Source organism: Pituophis catenifer, unplaced genomic scaffold (assembly GCF_029215685.1).
Source record: "Pituophis catenifer annectens isolate HBS135680 unplaced genomic scaffold, rPitCat1.0.hap2 SCAF_3, whole genome shotgun sequence".
NCBI classification, from domain to species: domain Eukaryota; kingdom Metazoa; phylum Chordata; class Lepidosauria; order Squamata; family Colubridae; genus Pituophis; species Pituophis catenifer.
In genome coordinates, this window is record NW_027256883.1 from 49,985,033 (window position 1) to 50,000,958 (window position 15,926).

General features: G+C 41.3%; 1 protein-coding gene across 2 annotated transcripts in view; it reads left to right on the plus strand.

The window, feature by feature from the left end:
- Positions 1-3,172: 3,172 nt before the first annotated feature.
- The window catches only part of ROCK1 (Rho associated coiled-coil containing protein kinase 1), an 87,088-nt gene continuing 74,334 nt past the window's right edge, over positions 3,173-15,926 (plus strand). For both annotated transcript variants that reach the window (XM_070940596.1, XM_070940597.1), the window contains exon 1: positions 3,173-4,098. In XM_070940596.1, the coding sequence (XP_070796697.1) occupies positions 4,006-4,098 (93 nt within the window). In that variant the 5' untranslated portion in view covers positions 3,173-4,005. The remainder of the gene's footprint in view (positions 4,099-15,926) is intronic.

Sequence of the window (15,926 nt, forward strand, 5' to 3'; positions counted from 1 at the left end):
GCTCTTTAGTTCCTCTTCGCTTTCTGCCATTAGAGTGGTATCATCTGCATATCTGAGATTGTTGATATTCTCCCAGCAATCTTAATTCCAATTTTTGATTCATCCAGCCCCGCCTTTCTCATGATGTGCTCTGCATATAAGTTAAATAGGCAGGGTGACAGTATATAGAAAAAAAGAAAAAAGTAGCAAATACTTAATGCCCCATGTGATAGATGCTGTAAAATAATAATGTGTGATTTAGTGATTCCACAGAAGCAGTTATTCTATGGTATGCCCTTGAAATGCTAAATTAATAAAGCAAAGGGAAGGTAACAGAATTTGACTCTTGAAATAAACAACTAAATTTGGATATTGTTCAGTTGTTCAGGTAACTGGTACATATATTAAGTATATGCAAATTTATACTTCATGTGAATAATACAAATTAAACGATATTTTTTTTTTAGATTTAGATTTTATTGAACTTCTATACCGAACTTTACCAAACTTCTATACTATAACTTCTATATTCTCCCAAAGGACTCAGGGTGGTGTACAGCCATATTAAAACACATATAAACCACAAAATTTAAGAACAATTTAAAAACAAATATATAAAATTTGGCCCACAAAATTAAAAACTAACAAACACCCAATTTAAAAATTCCTATTAGGCCAGCCCGGCTTGTTGGAATAAAAGAGTCTTCAGGGCACTGCGAAAGGTATGCAGGTCGGGGATCATATGAACCTCTAGAGGCAGCTCATTCCAGAGGGCTCGTGCCCTCACAGAGAAGGCTCTCCCCCTGGGTGTCGCCAGTCGACATTGTTTGGCCGATGGCACCCTGAGGAGCCCCTCTCTGTGGGAGCGTATTGGCCAGTGGGAGACTATCGGCGGCAGAAGGTGATTTCGTATATACCCCGGTCCTAAGACATGGAGCTCTTTAAAGGTGGTAACCAACACCTTGAATCGCACCCAGAAGACCACCGGGAGCCAGTGCAGCTTGTGCAGGAGAGGTGTTATATGGGTGCGCCATGTCGCCTCCATAATCACCCGTGCGGCCACATTCTGGATCAGTTGGAGCCTCCAAGTGCTCTTCAAGGGGAGCCCCATGTAGAGAGCGTTACAGTAGTCCAGATGGGACGTGACGAGGGCATGAGTGACCGTGTGCAGGGCATCCCGGTCCAGAAAGAGACGCAACTGGCGAATCAGGCGAACCTGATAAAAAGCTCCCCTGGCCACGGCCGTCATATGCTCTTCCAAAGACAGCCATGCATCCAGGAGAACACCCAAGTTGCAAGCCCTCTCTGAGGGGACCAAGATCTCGCCCCCAATAGTCAGCGATGGAACCAGCTGACTATACCGGGATGCTGGGAGCCACAGCCACTCGGTCTTGGAAGGGTTGAGTCTGAGCTTGTTTCTCCCATCCAGATCCGCACGGCCTCCAGGCACCGGGTCATCACGTTAAGGGCATCATTGGGATGGTCCGGGGTGGAGATGTACAGCTGGGTGTCGTCAGCGTACTGGTGGAACTTCACCCCGAAACCACGGATGATCTCACCCAGCGGCTTCACATAAATGTTGAACAGAAGGGGCGAGAGGACTGACCCTTGTGGCACCCCACAAACAAGGCGCCTCGAGGTCGATCTCTGTCCCCATGCCAACACAAACTGCGTACGGTCGGAGAGGAAGGAGGAGAACCACAGCAAAACGGTGCCCCCCACTCCCAACCTCTCCAATCGTCGTAGCATGATACCATGGTCGATGATATCAAAAGCCGCTGAGAGGTCTAATAGGACCAGGACAGAGGAACAGCCCCTGCCCCGAGCCCTCCAGAGATCATCAACCAATGTGACCAATGCCGTTTCCGTGCTGTACCCCGGCCTGAAGCCCGACTGGAATGGATCTAGATAGACAGCTTCATCCAGGTACTGGGGAAGTTGTCGCACCACCACACTCTCAACAACCTTCGCACCAAAGCGAAGGTTGGAGACTGGACGACAGTTCGCTAATACAGCTGGGTCCAGGGAGGGCTTGGATATTGGGACAAGAAGATAGCAACCTTTTATAATAAAAGTAATAAAGAGATAAATAAAGACAGAAGTCTTTTATTAATGAAAGTACAGTAGCACTAAAGTAACCTAAGGTGTTTCCCTTAAGATGAAATCACAGGAAGTCTCCCAGTCCATGAAAATCACATATACATTTCCATCAGAAAAAGCTGAGATGCTTTCTGGATGTTGTCTTTTTGCTGCCATATATTAATCATCCTGATTTTTGCAGCCCAGATAGTGTACTTCGTAACTTTTGCAGAGAAGACCTCCTGGTTGATGGCAGGATCTCTCTGGCAGCATCATTGTGATTAGTTAAGCCACAAACCATTGATCACAAACTACCAACAGAAAGCCAATAAAAAACACCTTATGGTTTACTTTTTTGGTCACTGAATTGTTATTTTCTCAAAATATACTCACTTGACAACCCCTGGTATCTTTTTTCTTGCTCAATTGTCCATCTCTCTAGATCTGAATTCATTAAATGGGAATTCCTCTCAGGATACGCATAATGAGAAACATCCAGGGTGCTGAAGAGGCACTGATCTTTCGTCTTTCGCTACCAATCCACACAAGAAGATTTAACTACAACACCACCAAATTTTCCCAAAAAATGGCACGGAATAACACGCGCTCCGCAAAGAACCTACTCCAGAGGAGTAAGCTCATCCTCTAATCCTCTGCATAGGGAAATCATCCTTGGACAATTCTGAATTGGCTGCCATATTACTCGCAGGCCGCCGCCTAGTAATCACCTCAAGATTTCACGTGCACAGACCGGCCGTTAATTCTCGCGCTCTCCTCGGTGAGGCGTGAGAAAGAGGCAGCAGCGGATGGGCCCAGTCTACTGTAAGACAGGGCGGAGAGGCACTCGCGCTCATGCGCGCGCTTGCAGCCGCGGTCACAGCCGGCGGTGGTTCTCCTCCGACGCATGCGCCCTTTCCTCCGGTCTTGCTTAGACTATTTGAACAGGAAGGCGGACATATTTGTGAGAGGGCTCCCTCCTCGATTAGCTACTGTGCTGAGGCGATAGTGACTTACCCTGGGGCTTTGTACTTTTTTGCCTTCGCTCATCTCTGCAGTTGGAAGGAGCTTGCATTTCTCTCTCTCTCTCTTTTTTCTCCCCCCGCTCCCCACCCCCACCCCGGCGCCACGACGGACCAAGGTGGGGCAGCAGCAAGAGCAGCGGAACTCTAGCAAGCTGCACCTACTTCTCCGAGACTTTTGAATCCCGGTCCGCATCGGGAAAAAGAAAGGAAGAGAAACGCAGCGGCCGGAGAAGTCGCGGAAGAGGAGGGAAAAGGCAGCGAGGAGAGGCAGAAAGCATCTCAACCGTTACGCGGTGGCCGAAGAAAACTCGCGCATCTGGACACCAAAGCGGAGGCGTCGGCTTGCTTTCCCCGACCCAGAAGTGGGGGCTAGCGGGGCCTCTCTGAGGCGGCTCGCCCGCGCTACCTCCGCCGTGGCTTGAGTACGAAATGAAGCCGTGCGCCGCCTCAGGCCCGAGTCTCGGTGGAGGGAGCAGCTGGATGACGCTCCGCTGAGAAAGTTTCCTGTTTTTCATGGTAGGCCTCGCGCTTTTCCTCCACCCCTCCTTCCCTTCTTTCAAAGCTGCTGCTGTGCAGCTAATGCCCAAAGAGAAGCCGGAGGAACCGCTACACTGATCGGGGAAAATGTGGTTCCTTCGACATAGGGCCTCGGGCTGGAGACGAGAGCGCACCGGCGGGCTAGGGAGTACAGCCTAGAGACTCGCGGAGCGACAGAGAAGGCGGCTCCCCCAGGACGGAGCAGCGCCTCCCTTCCCGTTTTCGACGTTCGCTTTTGTCGCGCGACGATGTGTAACGGGGGGAGGACAAGGGACAACCCCAGCCAGACTCCGGCTCTTCTCTGAGAGGGAGAACTCAGGGAGACAATCCCCACCCCGTCCTCCAGATTTGATTTCCTGTGGATTAAGGAGACCGCCTCTTCAGCATTATGTCGACAGGAGAAAGCTTTGAGTCCCGGTTTGAAAAAATCGGGATGATGATAAAAGACCCCAAATCTGAAGTGAATTCGGACTGCTTACTGGTGAGTGGCATTGACTTCCTTTTTGGTTTCTATTAAATGGGAGGGGAAGACTTCCTTGAGGGTCCACCCCCCACCCTCCTTAAATACAAGATCTTGGTTGCCTTTTTATTTCTGGAAGTTTAAGTCTTGCATGTATGGATGATAGTGATTTGAAGAAGGCTACTAGAAATATTTTGACCAAGCCTTTTTGTATCAGCACTCAGTCTAGAAGGGGGCAGCTCTATTTTCTCAAATTAAAATAATTCATTCTTGTAGGCTTATGTTTGGGTCAAGGCCCACTATAGGGAGTCCTTGATTTATGACAACAATTAGGACGGGAAGTTTCATCACTAAGTGATGCAGTTGTTAAGCAAATTGCATCCAATTTTATGACTTTTTTTTGCTACCATTGTTAAGCGAATCACCATGGTTGTTAAATGAATTCATGTTAACATTGCTTGTCCAAAGCTCCCTGACAAAGTTGCAAATGATGATCACGTGACTCCCAAGATGCTGCCAACGTATATGCTGGTTGCTAAGTGTCCAAAATTTTGTCATGTGACTGCTGGGAGGCTGCAATGTTTGTAACCGCAAGGATTGATCATAAGTCACTTCAAATGGTTGTAAATTGAGGAGTACCTGTAATGTGTTGTGGAACCCTTTTGAGAATTGGAAATCAGTTCAAATAAGTCAAAGAAATTGAATTACCTCAAAGAGGTTAAGATGATTGTATGATTCATGTATTTTCCAACCAATAGAGTCCATGTACTGTCTGATACTGATACTGTTGTGCTAATATTGGGGATATGTTCAAACATACTAAACTGAACATTTGGTTAGTTTGTGACTCAGAAGTGAACCTATGTAGTTTGTTTATGATTCTGTGGTTATTGATTCAGGCACTTGGTTAAGTAAATAAACTATATTTCAGTTAACCATGGAATAATTTGTGTAAATATAGCTGCGGTCAATCTTGTAGAACATAGGTTCCTAACCAATTAAGATTAGTCCAGGTAGCCAATGGTTTTCTATTCTAATAAAGAGACAGGTTAAATTGGTGTATGATGAATTGAATTTTAGGTTGCTGAATTAGTTTACACCCTTGTGCATAATTTCATTTTTCATATTAACCCGATGAATATGGCTTATTTGTCCTTATTTTTTCCCATAATAAAAATGTAACTTTAAAATGTTTGATTACCGGTCCTCAAGACTATTAAGGTAGAGTGTGCAACATCAGGGTGTAATAGAACCCTTTCCAGTGTACAATACTATATAAAAAAAAAAGAATTGAAAGCCACATGGCAGTGCAAAGTAAAGAATCATATTTTAACTTTATTTTGTGGTTAGTTTATAAACTTTATAATTGTTAAGGAGGACAAGTATAATTGAAAATAATTATTGAAGCTTAGTATGAGACTAGGCCATTGTTTTAATTGCCTTACTATCCGATCACTGTATTCTACTTTTTAAAAAAATAAACTGCCTTTCCTTGTTTTTATAAATGTCTTGTCAAGTGTAAAGTGATACATTTTCTTTCTTTTATAGACAGGAGATATCCATCAGTGCAGTAACTGTAGCAGCCTACCGTGTATTTGGTATACACACACACACACACACACACACACACACACACTCTACAATGCTCTAGGTATTCCTGTTATGCACCTGATTTTTATTTATTATATATGTGTGTAGTATATGTGTATATGTATATATAAAAATCAGGTGCATAACAGGAGTACCTAGAGCACTGTAGTTGATGTATCCCTTTTGCTGCCCTTGAAAGCTGCCTCTCCCTTATGGGGAAAGCTGGAACCAAAATTCCAGCCATTTGTGGGTGGAGGATTAAGGAATTAAGTTGCCCCTTAGTTTAAAGTATCATTTTGCTCCTTAAAATCCCCTAAATATCCTCCTCAGATGTCCCTCCAGTTTTGAAAAACAGCCATTAACATGTTGCAGAAAGCCTGGAAATGTCCTTGAAATACTAGAAGTTTCTCACTGTTGGGCATAATATTGATATGAAAGCACTGCTTGTATCAGTTGTTCATAGTAAATGCTTTGTGTGTTAGGCTGATGATTGGGGCAGATTCATTTAACTGTTACTGTGTACCTTTTGAATTTACTTCATGAGAATGATATTTTTTAGCATAGTGATTGATGGTTACACTAAGTCGATAATCAAGAGTAACTACTAAATGTCTTATCAGTAATAGAGATGTGTATGGCCTGTAGTGAAGTAGGAAGATGCCTGATGTGAATTAGAGTTTTTGCCCAAATAGTTTAGTAGAATTTTCTGTGTTTATAATTGGGTTAGATTCAAGATAGTTATCTTGTGTGTCTAATCTAGAGGAAATAGTATTTTAATTTGGGAATAGGGCTGTGTAGCACTTTGGTTTAAAACTTCCAAACTTGATCCAGAGTGTATGAGAGCACAAACACGCTTCTTGTTTACAATCTTAAACTAATGTGTTCTTTCTCTGGATTTCATGGCTGCGTTGGAAGACAATAATGTGACTCTTGGAAAGGACATAGATGCTTTAAATTGTTGCAAATAGGTGTAGCATTATTCAAATAACTTCCTTGGAGTTGAATTAGCCTTAATGCAGAGAGTATACTCTGATATTAAACTAAATTCTAAATTGGTGGAAAAGCGATAGCAGATCACTTCTTACCTGATGCTGCTCTACCCTTGTTCTCCTGGCTCTTTTTCCCCTTTTCCTGACATTATTGGCTCTTTCATTTTGTATTTTGGAAACAAAAGTCTATGTACATGTATAGTCTATAATACATATGGTTGGGTTAATGTTTTCATTTTATGTATACTGTGTAGCTTTTGATAACCAATATTTTGCCTGCATCATTGTACATGTCTAAATAATGGAGTGAATTTATGGTGGTACTGTGAATAACAAACAGTGAAACTCTCAGCAGAATCAACCTCTATATTTGATTAAGGAAGCTGTCAATTTATCATTTAGCATGTATGTTATGTTTCCTGGCAAGGACCAGATGTAGCACTGATGCTCAGGTAAAGCCTGACACTTACTTACAGATCTCACCCCCATCTTCTATTTCCCTCCCCCCCCTGAAAAAAATCCTGTTAATTGCTTTCTCATTTGTACCTATTCTGAAGTTTATATAAACTCTGCAGATTTTGGATCTTAAGTAGACTAACTTGTGCATGTCTTTCTTTTTTCTTTTTTTTAGTTTTTACTTATTTTAGCTTTATTCTGAGTTCGTAGCAATTATCTATACTTTACATATATCAGTGATTTTAACATAGTGCTATCCTTAAAAATGTTTAGATATTTCCATAATGAAGACCATACAATCATGATTATTATAATCCAATATTGAAACATCTATGTGTTATAATCTGTTAAAATTTAACTAGCTTATAGACCACCTCTTCCATATATGAACCTATTTTATTGTTTAGATCTTGAGATATCCTTTTAAGGATCCTATTATTTACAGTATTTTTAGAAGAAATATTTACTAAAACTTTAAGAATATTCTAACTCAAAGTTTCTTTGGAAATTCAGTTTATTATATCAGGTCTGCAGACAGGCACTGGTCCATGGCATGCCAGCAACCAGGCCACACAAAGCCACATCCATGGGATGCAGGCAGCATGTGAAATCACGCCCCTTCTGGGCTACAGAAAAACCTCTCTCCATGGAACCAGTCCCTGCTGCCCAAAAAGTTGGGGGCCACTGTATTACACTAACAGTTACCTAATGAAATCAAAACAAATCAGTTTGGGCAATTAGAATTTCTATAGTGCTTTAAAATCTAATATAACATTCTAAACTATTCCTAGAAAGTTCATATTTAAGTATTCAATTTCTGTTTCAGGTATGATTATATTAACTATTTTAGTGCTTTTATCTTAAATGCATGCATGCTTTTTAGTTGTTGGGTCTTAACGTATTTTCAGTACTCTAAAGAATTGTACTTCTAAATTTGAATTTGTGTTCCTTTTAAAAAGTGACAATAAGACTTCAATCCTATTTCTGGGAGGGAGTAATGTTAATGCAGTATCCAATGTTTAGGCTTTATAAATCTCTGTGCCCACCTACCCAAAACACTTCTTATTTCACAAACAGTTAAAGCTAAAACCACTGACAGCAAGAAACACTTTTGACAACTATTTGTCAAAGTATTTTATGTCATCATGGCAGATAACAGAGAGTAAAGAAGTCAAAAGTTATGGAGAGATATACATAAGTAATTCAGTATAACAAGAATTTATATTACCTCCTTAGCTTCAAATGAAATAGTTTTTAATGGCTAAAGTTTTATGTGGAGCAGCTATTGGGAGTCCTTTTCTGTGAATATGTGTTGCATAGAAAATGAGACATGGTGTGGTAAAAAGTGCTTTTTTTCCTAAAATTTCTATCAAATGTCATTGTACAAATATTGTGAGTTTTTTAAAAAATGCACTTAAGTTGATGAAAAGAGTCCTTTAACTATAAGGAAGCTACATATAATTTTACCTGTAAAAAAATGTTACTTGCAACTCAGAATGTATTTTTGGTTACCATTTTATGAACAACTTAAGCCCAAATTATCATAAGTATCAGATGAAGTAAAAAAATATTTTTGTAGGCTATAACATATCATAGAAGATGGTACAATGGATAATTGGTTTTGACATAGTAATAATAGTACAGTAACATAACAGTAACAGTAAAAGTAACATAGTAACCCTGACATTGTAATTTTTTTATGTCAAGGGGTTTTTTCCCAGATTAAAAAAAGATTTTCAAACACGACTCAAGCACCTGAATTTATTTTGTTTCTCCAAAATTATTTGCAGTTTATTTATGGTATAAACTAAAAGTTTTCTCTAAGTTATAAAGTAGATAGATCATAAAATCAACTTAAAATACCTGAGGAAATATATCAACCTAGTACCATAAACTTTGTGATAAAACTTTGTGGTTAAAAAAGTCTGCCATCAGAGAACAATACATTCTGGCTTCCTCAAGAAGCCAACGCTGGATCCGGCCTCCTTAAACAATTTTCGTCCTGTCTCCAACCTTTGTTTTGTAGCAAAGGTTGTTGAGGCTGTGGTGGCGTACCAACTTCCACAATTCCTGGAGGAAACGGATTACCTAGACCTGTACCAATCGGGTTTCAGGCACGGCCACATCATGGAAACGGTATTGGTCGCCCTGGTGAATGATCTCTGGTGGGCCCAGGATGGGGATTGTTCCTCCATTCTGGTGCTACTTGACCTCTCAGTGGCTTTTGATACCATCGACCATGGTATCCTACTGTAGCGGCTCCGGGGGTTGGGAATGGGGGGCATTGTTTTACAGTGGTTCTCCTCCTACCTCTCGGGCCATACGCAGTTTATGTGGGCGGGGGGGTCAGAGATCCTCCCTGAGACCCCTCATTTGTGGGGTTCCACAGGGGTCGGTTCCCTCCCCCCTGCTCTTTAACATCTATATGAAGCCGCTGGGTGAGATCATTTGTAGTTTCGGGGTGAGGTATCATCAGTATGCTGATGATACCCAATTATATATTTCCACCCCAGACCAACCCAGGGATGCCCTTTCCGTGATGTCTAAGTGCCTGGAGGTGGTGCGGGTCTGGATGGGTAGAAACAGGCTCAGACTCAACCCCTCCAAGACTGAGTGGCTGTGGATTCTGGCATCTCCTGCTCTAGCTACCCCGTCACTTTTGATGGGAGGGGAGTTGCTTACTCCCTTGGAAAGGGCACACAATCTTGGCGTCCTCCTTAATTCACGGCTGTCCTTGGTGGATCATCTGACGGCTTTGACAAGGGGGGCTTTTGCACAGGTTTGCCTAGTGCACTAGTTGCGTCCTTTTTCCTCCCTCGCTGCTCCGATATTCCACCGATTGGGAAGGTTCCACCGTCATTAGAGAGACTGAGTGCCATTCAAACTTCCGCACCGACCCTCTGGAATGGGGTTCAGACGGCTCCCAATCTCCTCACTTTCTGCGCTGGCCTGAAGACATGGCTTTTTCAGCAAATTCCCTGATCGGTTACGAGGCTTTTAATTTTGGGGATTTTAATTGGATTGGTTTTAGTATTTATTGATGATTGATGTTGTTTTATTGTGTGAGCCGCCCCGAGTCCCACGGGAGTAGGGCGGCATATAAATTTTAATAATAAATAAATAAATAAAATACAGTCTTTCCTTTTTTATGTATACCTTCACCAAATGAAGAACTTGAAGAGAAGCTTCATCTTCACAGGTGATAAGGAAGAGTTTGTGCTTCTTTGGATACAGGTAGTCCTCGACTTACTACCACAATTAAGCCCAAAATTTCATTTGTTAAGTGAGCTTTGCCCCCTTTTATGACATTTCTTGCCACAGTTAAGTGAATCACTGCAATTGATAAGTTCACCTGGTTAAGTGAATCTGGCTTCCCCATTGACTTTGCTTGTCAGAAGGTTGCAAAAGATGATCACATGACCCCGGGACACTACAATGGTCATAAGTATGAACCAATTGCCAAGCATCTGAATTTGATCACATGATCATGGGGAAGCTGCAAAGGTTGTAATTGAAAAACGGTCATGTCACTTTTTTCAGTGCCATTGTGACTTTGAATGATCACTAAATGAGCTGTTGTAAACCAAGGATTATTTGCATTTGGTTTGTAAGTCATTTTAAGGGTTTTGAAAATAAGTACTTCTTGAACTTATTTTTTTCTTCCTCACCTATAAATAATATCTAAAAAATTATATTTAAAATTATATTTAAAAATAGGCTGATTCTATAACCCTAAAGGCTCCAAGATAATTTATTGGCCTCATATAACCTGAATCAAATATGCTGCTACTAATGAAAGATGTGAATGTATCTAAAATCAGCAGTACATTTTGTTTTGAATGAAACACACAACAAGCTCATTATATATAGCACTATCATAGCTTGTATTTTAAAAATACAATATATAAAAAATAATATATAAACATGGTACACAATCTTATATGTGGTTGTGTCTGCTATTGAATTCTCTAGTTTTCAATAACTATAGTTCTGATATCTTCCTGGTACTAATAATAAATTGGTTTCATGGCTTTTAGCACATAATTTCTTCTTCCTTTTAGTACAATTTCTCTGGTAAATCTGGAAGATTTTAGTATCAGGTAAATTTTCCTTCTACCATACCGTGTTTCCCCAAAAATAAGACAGGGTCTTATTTTCTTTTGAACCCCGAAATAAGGGCTTGGCCTTATTATACGGGAGTCCGGCAGAGAGAGTTCCCTTCGTGCGCTGCCATCAAGCCCCTCCCTTCCCCTAGAACGTGAGCACCAATCCACATGAGTGCCTGTCCCCCCCCCCCACTCGCGCGCCTCCCAGGTCTCACCATGTCGATGTGGCCAAAGCCGGTGAGCACCAGGTCCTTGAGTTCATAGCAGAAGCCACGGCCTGGGCCAGCTCTCTCTGCAGGCTCCAGCTCCAGCTGTACCATAGAGTGGGAAGCACGCTCCCAGATAGGCCGCTGTCTTGGCTGCGGTTTGGAAGCCATAGAGGCAGAGATTGGGGGAAAGAAAGAAAGACTTCTGCTGCTTTCCTTGCATGCAGCCAAAAGCAGAAGCAGCAGAAGTCTTTCTTTCTCTCCCCCAAACTCTGCCTCTGCGACTTCCAAACCATAGCACAGGCTATGTGGACGTGGCGACTGGGCGTGGGGGAGAGAGTGGGCAGGCCGCTACCATGGAGAAGGAGCAGGCGCTCGAAGTTTACGGTTGGTGCCACAGGCAGCGAAAGGGGGAGGCGCAGGAGTTTGCAGGGATGTGGCTGCCTTGGGAGGGTTGGGGGGGTGAGGGACCTGTGTGTGTTTGTGTGTGTGTGTGTGTGACAGAGGGGGGGCTTATTTTCGGGAGAGGGCGCATAGTTAGGCCCACCCTAAAAATAAAGCTTGGCCTTATTTTCAGGACATGTCTTATTTTCGGGGAAACATAGTAGAAAAATGTATTCACTTTTATCATCATCTTATAAACATTTTAGAGTTCTGTTTACTTATCATCAGTAAATTTAATCTGGACTAAAAATCTATTTCCTAACATGTTTATGATCAGTCATCACTGTATTGTTCGCTTTACTCTCCAAGATTAACCTCTTCCTTCCCCAATTTTTCATAAAATTAGGACCAGGCTGTTCTCATAAAAGAGCCTGAAACTTTATGGTAACTTGGTTAATTGTTGGTTTACAATTAAGTATAATTTAAAAACACAAAATTTTGGAGAAGCTTACAATTAAATTAACTGCTTCTAAAATGTAACTCTTCAAGTCTCAAGCACTAACAATTAACCTTATTCATCTGTTCTATAATTTATGTCTGTAACATACATTTATGAAGACTTATAAATTAATGATGTTTTGCATCATTCAGAGCAAGTAGTTTATATATTTAAAGCCACAAAAATCGCATGCTGTCTGCATGCAAATCATAATTGTGGTTTATTTAACCACAGTTTGTTCAATAAATAACAGTTGGCTGCGTTGGGTATACCACTAAGCAATTACCATTTTTACAAACAATGGCTGAATTATTAAACATGCTAAACCCAAACCAAATCTCATTATGGATTACATAATATGTGAACTTAATCATTTAGTGAGAAATGCAATAAAAATACAGATTGATGCTGTGAATAAAAACATAGGCTTCAGCACATCACTGGACTAACACATTCTTAAGGATCTTAACTGGATAAATCAGGCCATTTCATAGCTGTCTGGGTAACTTTGGGCCAGTTACTCTCTCTTAGCCGAATTTAAGTCACAATGTTGTAGGAAAAATAGGAGGCAGAATTATTAGGTGTGTTCACTGCTTTGAGTTGGCATAAATAAATACATGTTTGCTGCCTTGAGTTTTTTATGGCTATGTAGCAAAGATTTCTGTTCAGCCCATTGTCTCATAAAACAGTTCAATGAAAATGGTTATTAATATTAGTACATTTGTAGAGCTTGGTCAATTTTTCTGAGGCTATGCCTCAATGAATCAAACAAACTAACAAAGTATGTTTGAATACAGGTAATCCTCAACCTATGACTATTTGAAACTACAACAGCACTGAACCAATAGTGGTTATGTTCTTGATGTTCCACTTGTCCCAGCATCCCCTGTCAGGTAATTGAAATCTGAGCATTTGGCAATCAGTTTGCACCCATGATTGGTTGCAGTGCCCTGAATCATTCCCTGCTGGCTTCCCCAGAAAGTCAATGGAGAATCTTGCAGGAAAAATAACAAATCTCAACAAGTTTCCTCAAGCACGCTTTCCCAGTCCCTCTGCAACCTGCGCTGGTTCCCATACACTTCATCTGTATGCTGCACACCGTCCCTGAGCCATGCTGCATCCTTGTGTGTCCTCTTTGTCCTATGCTACTCCTCTCATGCATCTTTCCTCATCATTACTGTATTTCTTATATACCCAACCTGCATCATATCTCTTCCACACCATTGTTGTATCACATCCTCTTGCACCCTCCCTGACCCTTGCCATACATATCCTGCCTAACTCATGTTGTGCTTCTCGTATACCCCTTGCACCTTCCTCTTGCCATGACTGTTAGCTAAATCTCTTGCACCCTTGTGCACCTGAGCTATGCTGCACCTCCCACTGTTGTGGCCTGCCAGTGGCCAGTGGAGCTGGTGGCAGACTCAGACAGTGAGGGGATTGGAGAGGAACATGGGCCAGTCCTGGAGTCAGGTGATTCTTCATCTTCAACTCTGGAAGGGATAGGACTTCCCCAGACTGTGCTGGTACACAATTTGGGGTGGCCTTTGCATAGATTTATCTGATACATCAGTTGTGCCCTTTCCTGGACCGGGAGGCCTTGCTTATGTTTACTCATGCCTTAGCTCCCCTCTGGATTACTTTTTTCATGGGCTGCCCTGGAAGAACACCTGGAAACTTCAACTTGTCCAGAATGCGGCAATGCACATGAGTATTTAGAGCCCCTAGGTTTCCCCCTGTAATATCTCTGTTGTGCGAGCTACTCTGGCTTCCATTTCTTTTCTGGGTGCAATTCAAGGTAATGGTCATCACCTTTAAAGCCCTGTATGGCACAAGGCCACATTATCTGTAGGACTGCCTTTCCTTAAGGACATCTACCCATCCAACCAGGTCAGATAGCGTGGGCACACTCCTAGACTCTTCCTCTAAATATTGTCATCTGATGGGAGTTAGGAAGTATGTCTGTTCTGCAATAGTTCGTGCCCTATGGTATATTCTGCCCCCTGAAGTTTGGTAGACCTCTACCCTTTCAACCTTCTATAGGGCTTTGAAGACTTGGCTTTCTTCCCAAGCATTGGGAAAAGATTAGATAATTGCACATGAGAACTGATCTGGCACCAAGTTTTTGTTGTTTTTAATTTTTTAATGGGTTGAGCTTTATAACTTTAGTATGATTTTATGTTCCCTTTAATTTATGATTAGGAGCCGCCTAGAGCTGCTTGAAAGATGGGATACTATATAATTGTTTTACATACATATAGTATTTGTGCTGGAATACACATAATACTTTATAGAAAGGGGCTTCGTTGAACTTTGGTCAACTCCCTAAGCATTAGTGCCGCATAATTCTGTAGTATTAGCTCACCATGTTTGTGAGGTGAAGTTGCACAGCTGCCGAATCAGTACCTGAGATATTTGAGAATTAAATGAAGACCAGTAAATTTAGTATACAGCTTTACCAAGATGGAAGTCTTTAGATGTGTCTTGATAGCCTGTTGTGGATGGCTTACTTCATTTCACTTTGAAAGTATTGTTCACTTACATATTTTTTAGTTACAGGTGTAAAATGTGTTTAAGGTCCTAATATAAAATAGCATGCATCATGCTAACATCTTGGAAAGCCTGCATTGATCACTTCTTTTATTCTGAATTCAAATTCTAAACAAGTTGGCACTCAGTAGTCATCAGGTTAGGACTGTTAGGGAGTCTGCCCATTACGTTTGTAAATCATAACTGTCATAAAGCAGGTTGGTCATGTGACTGATCTGATTTTATTATGTTTTGGTGGCAGTTATTGAAAAAAAAAAAGGCAGTTGTAAAATGAACTCTGTGATCATTAAGCAAATGAATAGTTCACTATGGGTACGGTTTTACCAAAACCCGGAAGAAACTGCCAGTTTTGGGCAAAACTGTCATAAAATGTCACATGACCATGGGATGTTACAAATGACCTAAATCAGCCGTTTTGCTGAGTCCCTGAAGTGTAGTAATATAACTTGGTGGAGAAGTGACATTGGTACTTTGGATTCATGTCTTGTCCCCGGTTTTTTGAGTTAGTGATAATTTTGAATGGTCAGTAAGGTAGTAAGTTGAGGGCTACTTGTACCTTTTTTGAAAATGTCTTCTATTATATCAAATATGTATGAGCATATATGCATAATAATGCTAATTGCATTATAACATTAAATTAGAAGAATTAGAATTGGAGTATGTAAAGGAATGCTAATTGTGCCTATATTCTCAGATATAAGGTAAATTCTTGTTCTTTATTCTTGAATTAGTAACAGAAATGCTCAGATGAGGATGTTAAATAGTACTCTCTCTAAAATGTTGCCCCAGATATGTACTGATATTTTGGCACTGGGCTGTCACCTGGCATACAACCAACAGAAAATGGTTAACATCACCTCTTCTAATTAAAAGGAAAATTTTAAATTAATCTTTCTATTCTGTGGAGATGGAAATTCTTCTGTTCAGGTTTATGCTCTACTTTCTGGGAGGAACAGTAGCTATCAGTTCCATTTGACAGCCAGGGAAAAAATAGGAAGGGACAGAAAAGAAAGAAAGAATGTAAAGGTGGTTACATGGCAGCTGATCAGTGTGCCAGTAGCAGCCCCTG